The sequence below is a fragment of the Lithobates pipiens genome, unplaced genomic scaffold (genome assembly GCF_037356315.1).
Source record: "Lithobates pipiens isolate NorthernLeopardFrog02 unplaced genomic scaffold, aLitPip1_a1.2 Scaffold_18, whole genome shotgun sequence".
Classification (NCBI taxonomy): Eukaryota; Metazoa; Chordata; class Amphibia; order Anura; family Ranidae; genus Lithobates; species Lithobates pipiens.
Window position 1 is genome coordinate 628137196 of NW_027507758.1, and position 19060 is coordinate 628156255.

At 47.8% G+C, this 19060-nt stretch overlaps 2 protein-coding genes across 4 annotated transcripts in view; one reads left to right on the forward strand and one right to left on the reverse strand.

Annotated features, from left to right (window-relative positions):
* Positions 1–19060, forward strand: part of LOC143989549 (uncharacterized) — a 157571-nt gene that overhangs the window by 41600 nt on the left and 96911 nt on the right. The window lies entirely within an intron of this gene.
* The window catches only part of LOC143989605 (uncharacterized), a 270608-nt gene that overhangs the window by 11107 nt on the left and 240441 nt on the right, over positions 1–19060 (reverse strand). Inside the window, exon 9 of one of the 3 annotated variants that reach the window (XM_077489821.1) lies at positions 6299–6312. The exons of 1 other annotated variant lie outside the window; for it this stretch is intronic. In XM_077489821.1, the coding sequence (XP_077345947.1) occupies positions 6299–6312 (14 nt within the window). Of the gene's footprint in view, positions 1–673; positions 758–6298; positions 6313–19060 lie in introns of those variants that run through there. One more of the 3 variants, XM_077489819.1, reaches the window with a different exon arrangement.

Below are 19060 nucleotides of genomic sequence, written 5' to 3' on the forward strand. Positions count from 1 at the left end.
CAAAGCCCTTCAGCCCTAATAACTTCTCAGAGTTGTTCAGCCCTAATACTTCCTAAGAGATCCACAAATCCTTCAACTACACTTCCTCCTCAGGGGTCCCAGAGCCCTTCAGATGCAGTACACCCTCAGAGGCTACCAGAGTCATTTAGTCCCACTACACCCTCAGCCCCTCTACTTCCCTTGGAACCCTCAGTATTTCCACCCTCTGACACCAATGATGGGACATATACTTCATGGCAGGCTGGGGAGTATTTTCTTCCTTCTGACCAGCAATGTAAGGGGCTCTATGCTTCATAGCTTCATAATCCTGACCCCTGCATGCCATCATTATGTTGGTTGCATATTGTAATGACTGCCCATTTGCTGCCTGTGTAGTGTAATAATTGCCCTTTGTAGGCCATGTAAGGTCAGGATGGTCATTGTCTTGTCTATTTATTGTCAGTTCTTTTTGTTTAGAGGACCATATTACTAGAATTTAACTTCAAAATGGAGAGAATGTTCAGGCCCTTTAGTGGGGAAATGTTCTGACCCTGGGTTAATCTAGGTTTCCACGTTATATATATGTGTGTATCATCATCTGTTGGAGATAAAAGACATCACAGTGACTATGGAGGAAGAGGACGGATATGACAGGGGAGTTACTGGGTGTAAATAGAAAATTAGATCTTATTACCTCCTCTGCTGCCACTTCCAGCAACGTCTCCTCGCTACTTCGTGCCAAATGGAACTTCTTGTCTTTATTTCAGAACACTTCCTGTCTGTTCCTGACCTCACTTCCTGTCTGTATTTCATAGAGACTTACTGTCTGGGTAGAAGTGAGATCACCATCTTGTGGCATGCAGAGATACTGCAGCCCCTAGAAACATCTTATAATAAACATTCCTATATAATATCAATCTTACAGGGCTAAGTTAAAAACAAATATATGCCTAAGAAAACAGATAACTGCCGAAATTGATATTTTTGGTGAAGAAAATGCAAAAATATATCATAAAGCATAAAAATGTATATCAATGAACTCATAATGAAGATGTTTAACATAAATTGCAAGGATGTAATGTTCACATAAGAATGATGGTGGAGATCTCTCAAAGTAAGAGCACTTCCTTGAATGATTATATAAATAAAATAAATAATCATGGAAAGCTGTAAAGCAATAGATAATATATAAACTGGGTCATCCACTTCATCCATAAAGGCATTGTGATTCAAAATCTTCTAGATCACATAGAAGGAGGACTCATCGATGCTTTCATACATTTGTTTGGAAGGACATAACAATCATCAGAAGGGATCATGTATGATGACAGGAAACGCTCCTGACTGGTGAGATCATCCAAACATAATGATTACATCCATGAACCCAAGCGAGCTCGTTGAGGTGATAAAGCCAATCTGTAAACACTCTGTAGACCTTATCAAAGACCTCAGCACACTCCATGTGTAGAGAAAGTTTCAAGGTGAATTTAGACTGTTATTTATCATAGGTAGACTCAGGGTCCTCTTAACTTTCTTGTATTGTAACTGTACTGTCTCCCTTTAGATTGTAAAGTTCTGTGCAAACTGTTGGTGCTATATAAAACATGTAAAATAATAATAATAATAAGTAGAAATGTCTGCACATAGACTTCAGAATATTCAGTCTATATTCTGAGGTTCACAATGCCAATCCTGAGTACATCATCGATGTACCTGAACCAACCAATGATGTTGGTCAGGTACCCTGACAAGGCCTCATCCCCAAACACTGAGTTCTCCCATTCTTCAAAATAAAGTTTAGCATAGGCCAGAGCACATTTTTGTACCCATTGCAGTACCTTGTGCTTGGCAATAACATTTGTCACCAAACATGAATTTATTATTTTCCAACAGAAACTTAAGTAAACCAACAACAAAATTCGTATGTGCAAACAGGGTTCTAGGTCTGCATGTTTTTCTATAACCTCTAAATACTTCTTATGAGAGTTATAGGAATATAATTCCTCTACATCTAATGTAACTAAGATTACATCATCAGGTACCAACAGACCATTTAAAACATTCAGGAGGTGCAAAGTAGAGATGAGCCAGATGTTCGTGTCGAACATAAGTTCGACTCGAACATTGAGTGTTCACCCGTTCACCGAATTTTGAATATTATGGAGTGTTCACAGCAAATTAGAGCATCGCAGAATGCCCCATAATGCACTGCGAGATCGCAGTGCATTGACTTCAGATGATTGGCCAAAGCATGCACCTGACCTGCATGCTTTGGCCAATCACAGCACGCTGTGAGAGCCATGATTGGCCAAAGGTAGGGTGCCTTTGACCAATCATGGCTTAGGGGGCTAAGTCCACGCCCTACACTATATAAGGCTGCTTCCAAGGCAGCCATGTGTAGTGTTGGCATGGATGAGAGAGTGAGATTGAGCCATATTAGGCAGGCAGGTTAGCTAGTGGCGTGCAGATAGTGTATTTTATATATATATATATATATATATATATATATATATATATATATATATATATATATATATATCAATCAGTGTAGCAAAGAACCGAGGAGGAGTTTCAAAGCTTCACTCAGCTCCATGCTACACTGATCTGACAGACAGCAGGCGGGGATAGCTGCCTCTGAAATCCAATCAGTTATCTGTGGAGCACATTCCCTGGATGTCTAGCATACAGAAGCTGGAGGAGGAAGTGAATGCTATAGAAAATGTCCTCTACCGGCTTCTGTTTTATGTGACATGCTGCAGAGGAGAGGGCTGCCTGAGGTGGCGGAACTGCGTTCCGGCAAGTTCCATCAGAAAATTCTATTCAGGGATGATTGTGTAAACCCCACAAAACTACAGCCCAGTACTACTGGGGTTATTTGCATCCATAGGGAAACTTGGGACTACCAGACAGCAGTGGTTGAGGTTGATACCCCCTGGGGCAGTGCAACACATTCAGTGGAGGTGGTACCTTCACTGCTTCATGAAGCTTTAGTGGGGAGAGATTTTTCCCCATTTTTGGAATTTATGGGAGAGCAAAGGGAGGCTGGTAGCTAGAGCTCCCCCTTCTGGGGAAACACAGGAACTCTCACCAGACCCTTTTTGCCAAACTGAAGAGGATGCTGTTGGTGGGATCAAGGAAGCCGGAGATCCTCTTCCTTTCCCAGTCATGGCTGGGGAGCCGGAGGACCTGGAAACTAGCTCCCAGCCCGAGGGTAACGAACAGGAGAACACCTCTCACCCTCACAATGAGAGTAGCCAGAATCTGGTACCCGACTTAGAGGTCAGGAGAGAGGATTTTTGTACTGAGCAATTCCGAGGTTCCACCCTCATGAGATCCAGAGAAAACATTTAGATGGTGGATGGGGAACCGGTGGATCCTAATTGGGGCGTGTCTCTCCTCTACATGGCCTTTAAAAGCCACTTACTGTATCAGGTGGTAAAACAGGGAGAGGACATGGTAGAACAGCTACAGTTCCCAAACCCTTCCGTAGGGTGGTGCTAGACCTGACCCATGGTCATGTAATTGGGGGACATCTCATTATTGAAAAGACCAAGGAGAGAATGGCCCAGAGATTTTTCGAGCCCAGGTTGTATACAGATGTCAAAGAGTACTGTGAATCGTGCCCCGAGTACCAAATGTGGGCACCGTCGCCACATTTTCACAGTCTCCTTATTCCTCTGCCAATAATTGAGGTGCCGTTTGGCATGGACCTGGGGGGGCCGGTAGGGAAGTCTGCCGGGGTCACCAGCATATATTGGTAATCCTGGACAATGCGACACGCTATCCTGAGGCCATTCCCTTGCACAACACCTCGGCTAAAGCTATCGCCAAGGAGCTAGTCCAGGTTTAGTCGAGCGGGGATCCCAAAAGTGGTCTTAACCGATCAGGGCACCCCATGTCCAGGGTTACCAAGGAACTGTGTAAGCTACAAAATCTCCCATCTCTGTACCTCTGTCTACCACCCCCAAACAGATGGTATTTTCAAAAGATTTAATAAAACTTTGAAAAGTATGCTGAAAAAAGGTGGTCGACAAAGATAGGAGAAACTGGGAGTGTTTGCTACCTTATCTCATGTTTGCCATACGTGAGGTTCCCCAGGCATCCACAGGCAATTCCCTCTTTGAGCTCTTGTATGGTAGACATCCCAGGGGGCTACTAGATGTCACCAAAGAAACATGGGAAGGAGAGGCTACCCCATATAGAAGCATCATGGAGCATGTCTCATTGATGCAGGATCGAATCGCAGCTGTCCTGCCCTTGGTACGAGAACATATGGAGCGAGCCGTACTTTCGTACTTATGGTCCGTACTTTCAGCCCTGGGGACAGAGTGTTGGTACTGGTGCCCACAGTGGAAAGCAAGTTCCTAGCCAAGTGGCAGGTCCCTTTGAGGTTGCCAAAAGGGTGGGAGAGGTAAACTACAAAGTCTACCAGCCAGGGAAAAGGAAATCACACCAAATTTATCATGTGATCTCTTAAAGCCCTGGAAGGACAGAGAGACTTTACTGTCCGCATCCCCGCCTCCCGGTACCGGTGACACTTGACGTCCCCATAACGGATTCCCTGTCCGTGGCACAACAAAGTGACGTTAGGGCGTTTGTGTACAAAAATTGAGACTTTTTCTCCCCCTTACCCAGACTGACCAACATGATTCAGCATGACATAGTGACGGAACCCGGGGTTCGCGTAAATGTAAAGCCATATAGAATCCCAGAGGCCAGGCGAGAGGCAGTCACAAAGGAAATCAAAAATATATTAGAGTTGGACGTGATAGAAGAGTACCACAGTGAGTGGTCGAGCCCCATAGTGCTGGTCCCAAAACCTGTTGGCACTATCAGGTTTTGTAACGACTTTAGGAAACTCAACAGTTTGTCTAAGTTCGATGCATACCTGATGCCTCGGTTCGACGAACTCGTGGACAGGTTGGGACAGGCTCACTACATAATAACCCTAGACCTAACGAAAGGCTATTCGCAAATACCGCTAACTGAATTGGCCAAGGAGAAGACTGCCTTTTCCACTCCTGATGGCTCATTTTAATAGCAGATGCCTTTTGGTCTGCATGGATCCCCTGCATCATTCCAGCGAATGATGGACAAAACTTTGAGACCACATCGCCTGTATGCAGCTGCTAATTTGGACGATGTGGTCATCCACAGCCCAGATTGGGAATCGCACCTCCCCCGAGTACAAGCAGTGGTAGATACCGTTAGGAAAGCAGGTCTCATGGCCAACCCAAAAAAGTGTGCCAGTCCCCGGCTAATAAAGTACCCTGGGTACGTTATTGGGCGGTGACTGGTCAAGCCTCAGACCAATAAGGTTGTGGCAATTCAAAAATGGCCCCAAGCGGTAAACAAAAAACAAGTTTGGACCTTCCTGGGCATTAAAGGGTATTACAGACATTTTATACCCAAATTTGCCACCATTGCCTCCCCTCTGACCGACCTGACGAAGGGTAGAGGGTCGGTCATGGTTAAATGGAATCCTGAAGCCGAGGAGGCATTCCAGAAATTAAAGCAGGCCCTTTGTGTACTACCAGTGCTACTGACCCCGGACTTCACAAAGGAGTTTGTAGTACAGATGGATGCCTCTGAGGTGGGACTAGGGGCTGTACTATCCCAGAACAGAGATAGAGAGGAACAGCCGGTTGTATACCTCAGCCGGAAACTGAACAAGCACAAAAAACGATGCCATTGTCGAAAAGGAGTGTCTCGTTATTAAATGACCCTTAGACTCCCTAAAGTATTACTTGTTGGGAAGGTCATTTAAGCTGGTCGCGACCATGCTCCCCTAAAGTGGATGTATGACAACAGAGAGAAAAATGGCCGTGTGACAAACTGGTTCCTGGCATTACAGCACTTTAAAGAGGAAGTAAACCCTGATGAGTTTACTTCCTCTTTTTTTCCCTGCAAAGGTAAAGCATAATGGACTACTATGCATCGCATAGTAGCCCATTATGTGTCACTTACCTGACACAGGAGCCAGCGAAGTCGCCGCTGTCCCCTGTAGTCCGCCGCATCCATCTTTCTTGTGGCGTCTCGCAGCTCCGCCGAATGACAGCGACGAAGCCGTCACTCCCGCGCATGCGCACGGGAGAGACGTCTCGCAGCTCCGCCGCTGTCATTCGGCAAAGCCGCGATGACGTCACTCCCGCGCATGCGCACGGGAGTCGACAAATGTGGCAGCTCCATTCTTGGAACTGCCGCGTTTAGTGCGCCTGCGCGCCGCTGTCTACGGTGCATGCGCCGTAGACAGCGGTGCCCGTTTTCGGGCAAATATCTCCTAAACCATATAGGTTTAGGAGATATTTCTTGGACCTACAGGTAAGCCTTAATCTAGGCTTACCTGTAGGTCAAAGTGGTTTGTAAGGGTTTACTTCCTCTTTAAATTTACAGTAGCGCATAGGCCGGGCAAGCTCCAAAACAATGCAGATGCCCTCTGCCACATTCACTGTATGTTTGGGACAATTGCACAGCTACAGGGGCTTGAGCAGAGGGGGAGGATATGTGACGGTATGTGAGGTGAGGTCATCGATAATTTATATATTTCACCTCACATTTGTTGTATTGTCAGAGACTAAACCGGAATGCGGCCCAGATTTTTATGGCTTCTGTGGCAGGCTTGGTTCCGGTTCTGGTCTTGTAGTCCACTTGAGTCCATGCTCAGGTGGACTTTAAATGACCAGGAAGAGAGCACAGCAGTGCTCTGGCCTGAGACTCAGAAGTGAATCTGAGAGAGAGGAGCCCTGTTTGGCTGGATTGAAAACTAAGATTTGCTTTACATCATGTTTTGTGGGTGACGGGGATCAGCCCCACACTGTATAGAGAGCAGTGTACTGTTTAGTTTAGCGCCAGATGGCAAGGATTTATTTTACTGTTTTGTTTATTTTTTTTACTTTGCAAACCACCTGTAAATAAATCTGGCAACCTGCGAGATTTGAAAGAAACTGAGCTAATCTCCCCACAATTGATACATGTCCCCTGGGGCAGTACCCGGGTCCCCAAACACTTTTTATGGCAATAACTTGCATATAGGCCTTTAAAATTAGCACTTTTGATTTTTCATGTTTGTATCCCATAGACTTTAACGGTTTTCGTGTGTTTGCACAATTTTGTTGCCTGCTCGCTTGTTCTGGTGCGAACCAAACAGGGGGTGTTCGGCTCATCCCTAGTGCAAAGTGTCACTCACATAAGAAGGTAAAGCCACTATAAGAGGTTGTAGCAATTTATCAATATGCTCTTTGACTTTCTCAGTGAGGGACCCCCTCCCTGAGATAATAGGCCTCTGGAGGGCAGTGGCATGGCTAGGGGGGGCGGGCCACACCCGGGTGACACCTGCGGGTAGCGCCACCACTAACACTGCCCACTGCTCTACTCTTGTCTGCCTCTCAGGTCTCATGGCTGTGTCCCTCAGCGGAGCGGACCAAAGCTGCCTCCCATTCCACCACACAGGAAGGGGAGCCTGAGGGACACACCGCTGTTATATCCATCTGCGCTGTTATGTCTGTACACTATTATATGTAGATGGACATGTGCAGGGGAAGCACTATGGGAGGGGAGAGGGGTGGTCTATACTAATGGGGGGTCTGCACTGAGGGGTGTGTCTATACTGATGGAGTCTGCACTGAGGGGATGTCTATACTGATGGGAGGGGTCTGCACTGAGGGGGGATCTATACTGAATCTGCACTGAAAGGGAGTGTCTATACTGATGGGGGAATCTGCACTGAGGGGGCTCTGTTCTGAGGGAGGGGCGTCAGTACTTAGTGGGGGGTCTATACTGAGGAAAGGGGGTTCGCACTTAGTGGGGTATCTATACTGAGGAAAGGGGATCTGTATTTTATGAGGGGGTCTGTACCGAGGGGGAGGTCTATACTGATGGAGGAGGGGTCTGTACTTAGTGAGGGGGTCTGTACTGTGGGGGGGGGTCTGTACTGAGGGAGGGGGATCTGTACTTAGCGAGGGGTCTGTACTGAGGAGGGAGGTCTATACTGAGGGAGGGGGGTCTGTACTTAGTGGTGGGGTCTATACTGAGGAATGGTGTCTGTACTTAGTGAGGGGGTATGTACTGAGGGAGGGGGAGCTATACTTAGTGGGGTGGTCTATAGTTAGTGGAAGGGGTTATCTGCTGAGGGGGGTCTGTACTGAGGGGAATCTGGTGGTGTGGGATGACACCATTTTTTCCACACTGGGTGCCACCAACACTAGTGACACCACTGCCCGGGGGGAGTCAACCACCGAATTATAGACTGTTTGGAAGCCTGTACCATAAGGTGACCATATTTTTTAAATTAAATTCTGGGACATCATTTTTTTTTTTACTAGCAATGGCGGCAATCAGCGCTCTCTGCCCATCGCCGCTGCCGCCTGCCACACAGCCTGTCAAGTCTTACTCTCTGGCCCCCGGCTACTACTGGGTTGGAAGCGGAGGAAAATCACTCTGCCAGGGAAGGCAAGGAGATAAGCAGGTAGGCGGCTGGCTGCGATTTGAGCCAAGGCAGAAGAACATGCGAGCAGAGCTGGATAGGCATGCACCGAAACTGAAGAAATATATTCCCTCCGCTCTGACCAGCACATGATAATCAGAAAGGGGCACAGATAATGGAAAAAATACACTCCCCTAAACTAGTAGGAGCGGCAGAGGGGCGGTAATTAAGATTTTTTTATTTTATTTTGCACTGACTGTCTTTGAAATGTCCCCAGCCCCTGTTCAAATCCAATCCAGGGACAGACTTGGTCCAGGGACAGTGTCCTCAATCCGGGGAATGTCCCTGGAAACCAGGGATGTCTGGTCACCCTACTGTAACAAACTGGTATCCATGAATTTAAGACCTTAAAGAAGGTTGTGGTATTTTTATCAATCATACCCTTCTGAAAAGCTTCCTCAATAATATCAGAAGAGCTTCTGATCATTCTCCAGGTTGATGGTTGTTGTCTTAAACCCCATACACACTATAAGTTTTTCTGTTGAGTTGTTCCTTCAGATTTAACAAAACCATATAATATGAGGTCAAACCTTAGGAGTTTCAATTTGTATGCAATCAAGCAGGCCCTTGCACTACATGGTTTTGGTAAACCTGAAGGAAAAAATCAGCAGAAAGTCTGATAGTGTATATGGGGCATCAATGTACCATTCCTTATTTTTTAAGATCTATTGACACATGCTGATCCATTATGACAAGGTTTCCCACTTGTCAGCAGGCTTGATCATAATGTCATTGCAGTTCTTATGTTGCTGTAAAGCAACGCGTTCTTCACCGATAAGATTATCATGTGCCATCTTTCCAAAGTTCACCATTTTTAATCCTCTGTAGGGATGAGCCAAACACCCCCCGGTTCGGTTCGCACCAGAACTTTCGAACTGACCCCAAATTCGTACAAACTTTAGAACCCCATTGAAGTCGTTCAAAATTAAAAGTGCTAATTTTAACGGCTAAAATGCAAGATGCTGTCCTAAAAAGGGTTTGGGGGCCTGACTCCTGCCCCAGGGGACATGGGTCAATGCCTAAAATGTTTTCAAAAATGGGCGTTTTGGCGGGAGCACAGATTTTAATGACGATTAAAGTGAAAAAAAAAAGTGAAATATTCCTTTAAATATCGTGCCTGGGGGGTGTCTGTAGTATGCCTGTGAAGTGCCATGTGTTTCCAGTGTTGAGAACAGTCCCTGCACAAAATGACATTTAACGGAAATAACGTCATTTAAAACTGCTTGCGGTTTTAATGTTATATCTGGTTCCTGCAATATGGTTTAAAATCATTGAGAAAAATGGCATGGGAAGCCCTCCCTGCCCATTACCAGCCCCTTTGGGTCTTGTACGCATATTAAGGGGAACCCCATACCCATATTAAAAAAAGGAAATGCGTGTGGCCCCCAGGCCCTATATACTCAGAACAGCAGTATACAGGCGGTGCAAACAAGACAGGGACTGTGTAGGTTTGTTGTGTTAAGTTGAATCTGTTTGTAATTTTCAACTGGTACATTTTTAAAGTGTAGCTCCAGTCAAAAAAACTATTTTTAAGCTTTTTGGAAAACATAGGGAAGGGTTATCACCCCTGTATAATTTGTTTTGTCCTCCATCTTTTTTCATCTCACTTGCTGTTGTCTCCTTCCGTTTGCAAGTAGGAGATGTTTGTAAGTTGGATGTTTGAAAGTAGGGGCCTGCCCTATATGCTCTGCAGAAATGGCGGAACAAGGTGCTGGTTTTGCCACAACATTGTAAGCCCTCAAAGTGACTCTTGGTGGGAGCGCTGGAGCGCCCTGCTGTGAACAATTATATCAAGAATTGTAATTACATGCCATTGTTGAACAGTGGTAGAAAAATTGACCTTTGGTGGTTGTGGTGCTGGTGCCACAACACTATAAGTCCTCACAGTTACTCTGGGTGGGCACAGGAGCGGGCCCTCCTGTAAAATATTATATCAAGAATTGTAATTACATGTCCCTGTTAAACAGGGGCAGAAAAATTGGGCCTTAGGCACTGGTGCTGGTGCCATGACACTGCAACCTCTCCCATATACTCTAGTTTTAGTGCAGGAATTAGCCCTGCTGCAAAGCATTGTATCAAAAATTGTAATTACTGTTAAACAGGGGCAGAAAAATGGGGCCTTAGGCACTGGTGCCACGACACTGCAACCTCTCCCATATATTCTAGTTTTAGTGCAGGAATTAGCCCTGCTACAAAGCATTGCATCAAAAATTGTAATTAAACGCCCCTGTTAAACTGGGGCAGAAAAATGGCATCACCCAGAACCAGAAATGTTCTTCCAACATATTAGCGGAGGAGGAAGAGGATAGACAATCAACATAACAGGACAGTCGCTCAGCATCAGCATAGGCAGTCTTGAAGGGATGTGATATTTCAAAAAAAATTATTCAGTTACATCAGCTTCAGGTGCTTGGTAGCTGTGGGTGATCCAAGACTGATTCATCTTGATGAAGGTCAGTCGATCAACTGATTCGGTGGACAGGCGCACCCTGTGATCGGTAACAAAGCCACCAGCAGCACTGAAGGTGTGTTCCGAAAGAACGCTGGATGCAGGACAGGCCAGTAGCTCAATTGCATACTGTGCAAGCTCTGGCCAGTGATCCATCCTCAAGACCCAGTAAGCCAGAGGATTTTCAGTGGGAAAGGTGTCCAAGTCTGACCTTGCCCCTAGGTATTCCTGCACCATGTAAATCAGACGCTGGCGATGGTTGCTGGAACCGATCATACCTTGGGGCTGCGGACTAAAAAATTGTCTGAAAGCATCGGTCAGACGGCCACCTTCTCCACCGCTCCTTCTGACCGATGCTTCAGCAACACGTTGTCCAGGACCAGGAGTTTGTAACCTCCCAGTCTCTGGGAACGCGTTGCACAGACCTTTCTGCAAGGCCTCCCGGAGATGTCTCATCCTCTGCGATGGCAAGATAAGGTCGGGAACCTTACCCTTGTACCGTGGATCAAGGAGAGTGGCCAGCCAGTAATGGTCCCTCTCCTTGATCCGAAGAATACGAGGATCCTTCTGCAGGCTTTTCAGGATCAGGGAGGCCATGCAGCGCAGGTTAGCTGAGGCATTCGGTCCGGAGTCCTCTGGGTCACTAAGGACAACATGATCCGCAGCTACCTCCTCCCAGCCACGTACAAGTCCACGGGTTTCTTGGGACTGTAAATCATTCCTACAAGACTGCTCCTGCTGCTGAGTGCCAGCCTCCACCTCCATGCTGACACAATCATCCTCCTCCTCCTCTTCCTGTGTAATGGGTGGCACAGCAGGAACACTGTCTGGATAAAGGGGGCCTTGAGAGGCAAGGAAGTCCTCCTCTTCCTGCCTCTGTTCTGCCTCAAGTGCCCTGTCCATTATTCCACGCAGCGTATGCTCCAAGAGGTGGACAAGAGGTACAGTGTCACTGATGCATGCACTGTCACTGCTCACCATCCTTATGGCCTTCTCAAACGGTGACAGGACAGTGCATGCATCCCTGATCATGCCCCACTGGCGTGGTGAGAAAAAACCGAGCTCCCCTGACCCTGTCCTGGTGCCGTAGTCGCACAGGTACTCATTGCTGGCCCTCTGCTGCGTGTGCAGCCGCTGCAGCATGGCCAATGTTGAGTTCCACCTGGTGGGCATGTCACAGATAAGGCGGTTCTTGGCCAGGTTCAACTCCTTTTGGAGCTCAGCCAGCCCAGCACAGGCATTAAATGATCGGCGGAAATGCACACAGACTTTCCTGGCCTGCTTCAGGACATCCTGTAAGCCGGGGTACCTGCCCAAGAACCGCTGGACCACCAGGTTAAGGACGTGAGCTACACAGGGCACATGGGTCAGTTGTTCCTGTCGGAGGGCGGAGAGGAGGTTGGTGCCATTGTCGCAAACCACCATTCCTGGCTTAAGCTGGCGTGGCGTCAACCACCTCTCGGCCTGCCCCTGCAGAGCTGACAAAACATCCGCCCCAGTGTGGCTCCTGTCCCCCAAACAAACCAGCGCAAGCACGGCATGGCATCGTTTTGCCTGCGTACTTGCGTAGCCCCTTGAACGCCTACGGAGCACCGCTGCTTCTGAGGACAGAGCACTGGAAGAGGCCATGGAGGAAGAAGAAGAGGAGGGGGTGGAGGAGAGAGGTGTGTCACAACCAATATTAGCATTTTGGAGGCGTGGTGGTGGAACAACCTCCGACACTACTGCACCGTGTCCTGCATCCTTCCCAGCTGCCAGAAGAGTGACCCAATGGGCCATGAAAGACAGGTAACGTCCCTGTCCATGCCTGCTGGACCATGAGTCAGCAGTAATATGCACCTTGCCGCTGACCGCCCTGTCCAGCGAGGCAAGGACATTGCCTTCCACATGCCGGTAGAGAGCCGGAATCGCCTTCTGTGAGAAAAAGTGGTGTTTGGGGACCTGCCACTGAGGAACCGCACACTGTACAAACTCACAGAAGGGGGCCGAGTCTACCAACTGAAAAGGCAGCAGTTGAAGTGCTAGCAATTTAGCCAAGCTAGCATTCAACCGCTGGGCATGTGGATGGCTGGGAGTGAACTTCTTTTGCCGGTCCAGCAGCTGGGGCAGGGACATTTGCCTGCTATAATCGGACGTGGGTGTACTGCTAGCAGAGTGCCCGGAAGCACTTCGCTGTGACACACCTAATTCTACACCTTCATTCCTCTGAGAGCAGGTTTCAGAGAGGACTGAAGGTCTAGTGGGGTTGGAGATCCCAGCTGATGAGGAATAAGGAGAGGTCCGCTTTGTTCTTTGGTGTGGGTCTTTGAGGTACGCTTGCCAACGAGCTGCATGGCAGGTCAACATATGTCTGGTCAAGCATGTGGTGCCCAAGCGGCTGATGTTTTGGCCACGTGAGATACGCTTGAGACATATGTTGCAAATAGCAGCGATGCGATCTGATGCACTCGTCTCAAAAAAGGCCCACACCAAAGAACTTTTAGAATAACGCGCAGAGGCAGCACCCTGCACAGGCGGAGCTCTGTGGTGTGATTCAGTCGGTGTGCTGCCCCTAAGCTGGCCCCCGGAGGGCATCCTGCATCGTTGGACATGTGCCTCCTCCTCCTCCTACCAGGCACCCATGTGGAGTCAGTGCCCTCATCATCCCCTCCCTCTTCATTGCTGGAGCAAACCTGGCAGTATGCTGCAGCTTGTGGAACATGACTGCCAGATTGCCGTCCTTCTTGAGCATCCCCTCTCTCTGCATTCACGCTACTGCCTTCCTCTAGCTGAGTATCATCATCAGAGCCTACAAAACACTGGGCATCCTCCTGGAGCATGTACCCTACACTGTGCTCAAAGAGTTCAGGAGACTCCTCAGGAGGACGTGGTGGGTCTAGGGAAGGAGTCACTGATGATGACATTGAGAAGAGGGAAGACGATGCGTTGGCAGCTGCTTTGCTAGTACCCTGAGCCTGGGTGAGAGAGGATGAGGAGGATGAAGAGGGCTTGGTCATCCACTCTACCAAGTCGTTGGCATGTTGCGGCTCAACATGTCCAGCTGCCGAAAAGAAGGACAAGCGTGTCCCATGGCCCCGTGCTGATGATGACGATGCACCGCGTCCACGACCAGCACTGTTGTCTCTAGACACAGAGTCTGCTTGCCCTCTTTTTTCGGCTCGCGTCTGTCTGTCTCTCCTTGCTGGCCTTCCAGACATGGTAATAGCCTGAAGGGAGTTGGGAAAACCAGCATTTGGGTAGTGTATATTGTGCTGGAGGCACACACAACTTCCACTAACTCCTGCAGATGGCTCAAATAGAGAAGAGCTATGTAGGTGGATATAGCGGTGTATACTGGGTTCAGAGCACGCAGACAGCACGCACAAGCTCCTACCGTTGACTGCAAGCTCTATTTAAAACGAGCAAGATAGTTTGCTATATAGGTGGATATAGCGGTGTATACTGGGTTCAGAGCACGCAGACAGCATGCACAAGCTCCTACCACTGACTGCAAGCTCTATTTAAAACGAGCAAGATAGTTTGCTATATAGGTGGATATAGCGGTGTATACTGGGTTCAGAGCACGCAGACAGCACACACAAGCTCCTATCGCTGACTGCAAGCTCTATTTAAAACGAGCAAGATAGTTTGCTATATAGGTGTATATAGCGGTGTATACTGGGTTCAGAGCACGCAGACAGCACGCACAAGCTCTTACCGCTGATTGCAAGCTCTATTTAAAACGAGCAAGATAGTTTGCTATATACGTGGATATAGCGGTGTATACTGGGTTCAGAGCACGCAGACAGCACGCACAAGCTCCTACCGCTGACTGCAAGCTCTATTTAAAACGAGCAAGGTAGTTTGCTATATAGGTGAATATAGCGGTGTATACTGGGTTCAGAGCACGCAGACAGCACGCACAAGCTCCTACCGCTGACTGCAAGCTCTATTTAAAACGAGCAAGATAGTTTGCTATATAGGTGGATATAGCGGTGTATACTGGGTTCAGAGCACGCAGACAGCACTCACAAGCTCCTACCGCTGACTGCAAGCTCTATTTAAAACGAGCAAGATAGTTTGCTATATAGGTGGATATAGCGGTGTATACTGGGTTCAGAGCAGGCAGACAGCACGCACAAGCTCCTACAGCTGACTGCAAGCTCTATTTAAAACGAGCAAGATAGTTTGCTATATACGTGGATATAGCGGTGTATACTGGGTTCAGAGCACGCAGACAGCACGCACAAGCTCCTACCGCTGACTGCAAGCTCTATTTAAAACGAGCAAGATAGTTTGCTATATAGGTGGATATAGCGGTGTATACTGGGTTCAGAGCATGCAGACAGCACGCACAAGCTCCTAACACTGACTGCAAGCTCTATTATAAAAGATAGATATATCGCTAGCTATATAGGTGAATATAGCGGTGTATACTGCTGTCAGGGCACGCAGACAACAACCACTACAGAAGAGCAAGAACGAAAAATCGGCCGTTAATGATCGGTGTATACTGTGTTGAAGGTACACAGAACACCCACTAACTGCTACAGACGCCAACACACTACACAAGGCCGCCGCGCTGGCGGCCTTATATAGTGTGGGGCGTGTACTACACAGCCTGAGCTATGATTGGCCACAGGCATTCTGCCTGTGGCCAATCATGGCTCTCCTCGCTGCCGGCGCTGTGATTGGCCAAGCATGCGGGGTCACAGTGCATGCCTGGCCAATCATGAGCCAGCAATGCACTGCGCCATTGCAGTGCATTGTGGGCCGTGCGTGCCACACGAATTTGGTGCGAATGGCCCATAACGTTGGGAATTCGCCGAACGGGCGAACAGCCGATGTTCGAGTCGAACATATGTTCGACTCGAACACGAAGCTCATCCCTAATCCTCTGGTTACTGCCACCACAAAACACTCTACTCCAGCTACGGCCGATAAAGGGGAGAAGAAGACGATTCAACACCTAAACCCACATCATCTACTTTGTATATGACTATGTGTTCCTAACCATCCTCACATCTCTGAATTTCCTCGACCAGTTCTAAAGCCAACTGTCAACTAAATCACCTTTACTATACTCTACATCAGTGGTCATCAACCCTGTCCTCAGGGCCCACTAACAGGCCAGGTTTGCAAGATAACTGAAATACATCACAGGTGATATCATTTGCTGCTCAGTGATTGGAGTATTCTAGTCTGCATCTCCCCAAGGTAATACATAAAACCTGGCCTGTTAGTGGGCCCTGAGGACAGGGTTGATGAGCACTGCTCTACATGACCTCCCCCCCCCCCCCCATAGGGCAACACAATCTCTTAAAGCTCTATACTCTTTTTTTTTTCTTCCAGGGCTGGAACCAAACCTTAATCAGAAGGACCATATTTATAAGGGTGATGTCACAGGAATCTAATCCTTAGATAAACAGCGCCAGCAATATAATTAATATTAGTCCACAGCAAATACAAATCTGACAGTGACCTTAAAAATAAAGTGCAAAAAGTGTCCAGTGATGTTGAATTCAATGAAATAAACTCTTCATTCAAAAATAGACATTAGTGAAAAATTATTGATAGTGCTCCCAACCGATTTGTAGAAGAAAAGGTGTAGGTCCCTACACATCGAATGGAGTTGACCCTCAATACTTTACCGTCAAAAGCGATATGTGGTCTTGGTGACCAGAAGTACCAGGAACAGGCTCCAGTCATCAGCTTGTGGTCCGGGGGAACAGCCCAGAGTAGACCCCCGTTCTCCCACACTAGACAAGATCCAGACCACGATCCGGTCTCAACGATCACAGGCTCCACGCACTAGCTACAACTGCCAGCTCCCTGCTGCTATCCGTACTTCAGAGGGACAGTGTCAGGGAAGTTTCTATCCGCTGGTGACCCGGCCTGATATTTGGCACGCAGTACTGTGGTCCACCAGCAGGTGTCTCCTGGCAGTCTGGAACTGCCAGGGGATCTTTTCTCTGTTCATAGTATTATGTCATCTTTGGGCCGCAGGACTGGCATCCACCAGCGGTGGATCCTGGCAGTGTGGAGCAGTCAGCACCTCTTGCAATCAAGTGTCACTTGAGACCAATTACAAGCATATAAATACCCGGCAAACACTAACATGATTGCCTTGGTATTGTCCTTGCGCCTTGACCTGCTGCTGCGTGATCTGATCCTGATTCTGAACCTGTTCCTGTGCCCTGAACCTGTGGCCCATGTTTCTGATCCTGTTTCCCTGTCCTGGTCCCTATCCTGTCCCCCCTGTTACCGTCATCCCTGCGCTGCAGTCTGATCCGTCCATCCTCTCCCAGTCCTGTGTTCCTTACCCCATCTGCTGATCTCCCCGTGTATGACCTTGGCCTGGCTCGCATTTCTCTGATTCTGGAACTGCCCTTTGTTTATCTGCTGATCCTCTGTGCATGACCCTGGCCTGGCTATCGTTTATGATCCCGGTATTTCCCATTTATTGTACATATCTGTCTGTTGTTATTTGGGGGTCTCTGGTTGGTTAATTGCACTGTGTGGTTGTATTTATATTGTTCACTTCTCTTAATAAATCTTCATATTTCACTTATACACGTTTGGGTTTCCTCTGTTGCAGTCCACACAGTTCTGGTCTTATCTGGTATGTGAACATCACGTGGTATGCCACGTGATGTTCAGAAATAAAAGGAAAAGGGGCTCCTCATAGCGTAAACCAGTACGACTCTTAATTAAAACTTTAAAAGACAAATACGGTTCTCAAGCACGTGGGTAAAAAATAGGTTGCTGCAGACACTTGGTACATGGCATAAAGTTCTCACAAACTCTCCAAGGAATCAGCTAAGCTTGCTGTATACCATCTGAAGATTGATCCAAACACACCATGCGTCCTAGCTTGGCATGTTTCGCCATCACAAATGACGTCATCAGAAGTCATTTGTGATGACAAAACATGTCAAGCTAGTACTAGAACTGTATTTGCTTTTAAAGGGGAGTTTTGTGAATTCATAGGAAAAAATTGTTGTACCTGGATCGAGGATACTAGTGATAAAGTTCAGGCCCATATGGATAAGGTTAGATTCCTGCAAGGCAAAGCCAGAGCTATAGCTAGTGAAAGTTGGAATCCTTTTAAGGGTCTGGAAAACTTTGGGGATTTTTTATATTCCATTGGATGATGGTTGAAGGAAGTATGAGTATATATACCCATGTTGTTTTTGTTTCTATTCCTTCTATATGCCGTGATGAGATGCTCCTGTTGCCTGATTGGACGAGTGAACAGAGCCCCTGTCATGAGAGCCACTTACCTGATGTGAGACCGAAGTAGTGGGGAGGCCTCTCTTGCACCTCGGGTCCTTAAAGCCTCTGGAGATGGAGACAGAGACTTGGTGGACACCAAGTGATACGTGTGCCAGGGGTGCAGAGCACTGTGCACGCCGTAGTCCGAGATCTGAGCCGAGGTCAAGTCTAGTTGGGCAACAAAGTATAAAAGGGTTAATCCAAAGAAAAATGGTCGAGATCCAAGCCGGGATCGGTTCCAATCTGCCCGCCAAGTACAAAAGGGCAAAGAAGAAGAATGGTTAAGGTACAAATCCGAGGTCAATGGCAAGCAGCAATCAAGAGTCGTCAAATAGGTTTCCAGGTCACAACAAGTTCAGACAGATCACACACTACCACAGAAACAAGGGGGGACTGAAGATAATCCAGCAATTTGGCAGTGTCTGGGCTGGGCTTATATAGGGAACTTTGAGGTCGCTTCCTGTGCGCCGCCTGGGCATTTTCCCTCCAGACGCCCATCCGGGATGAAGCTCGCTGAAAGACCTGCGAGAGAAGATCTGAAGCGTGGATATGCGACTCGGGTTCCCAGGAATTCTCTTCAGGGCCGTAACCCCTCCACTGTACCACAATTGGCCCCTTCTACGGCAGTTCAGAATGGCCTCCACCTCGTACTCCTCAATCCCTTTAATCATAGAGGCAGGTGGAGGACAGGCCCCACATTCCCCAAAGGGGTTCAGAGCCACGGCTTCAGGAGGGAGGCATGGAAGATTGGGTGGATCCAGTAAGTTGAGGGCAGTTTGAGTTTGTAGACAACAGGGTTGAATCAGGACAGGACAGGGAAGGGCCCAATTTCTTGGAGGGACAGGCCAACTTCAAATGCCTGGTAGACAGCCAAACGCCCAATTGTCTTGGACAAA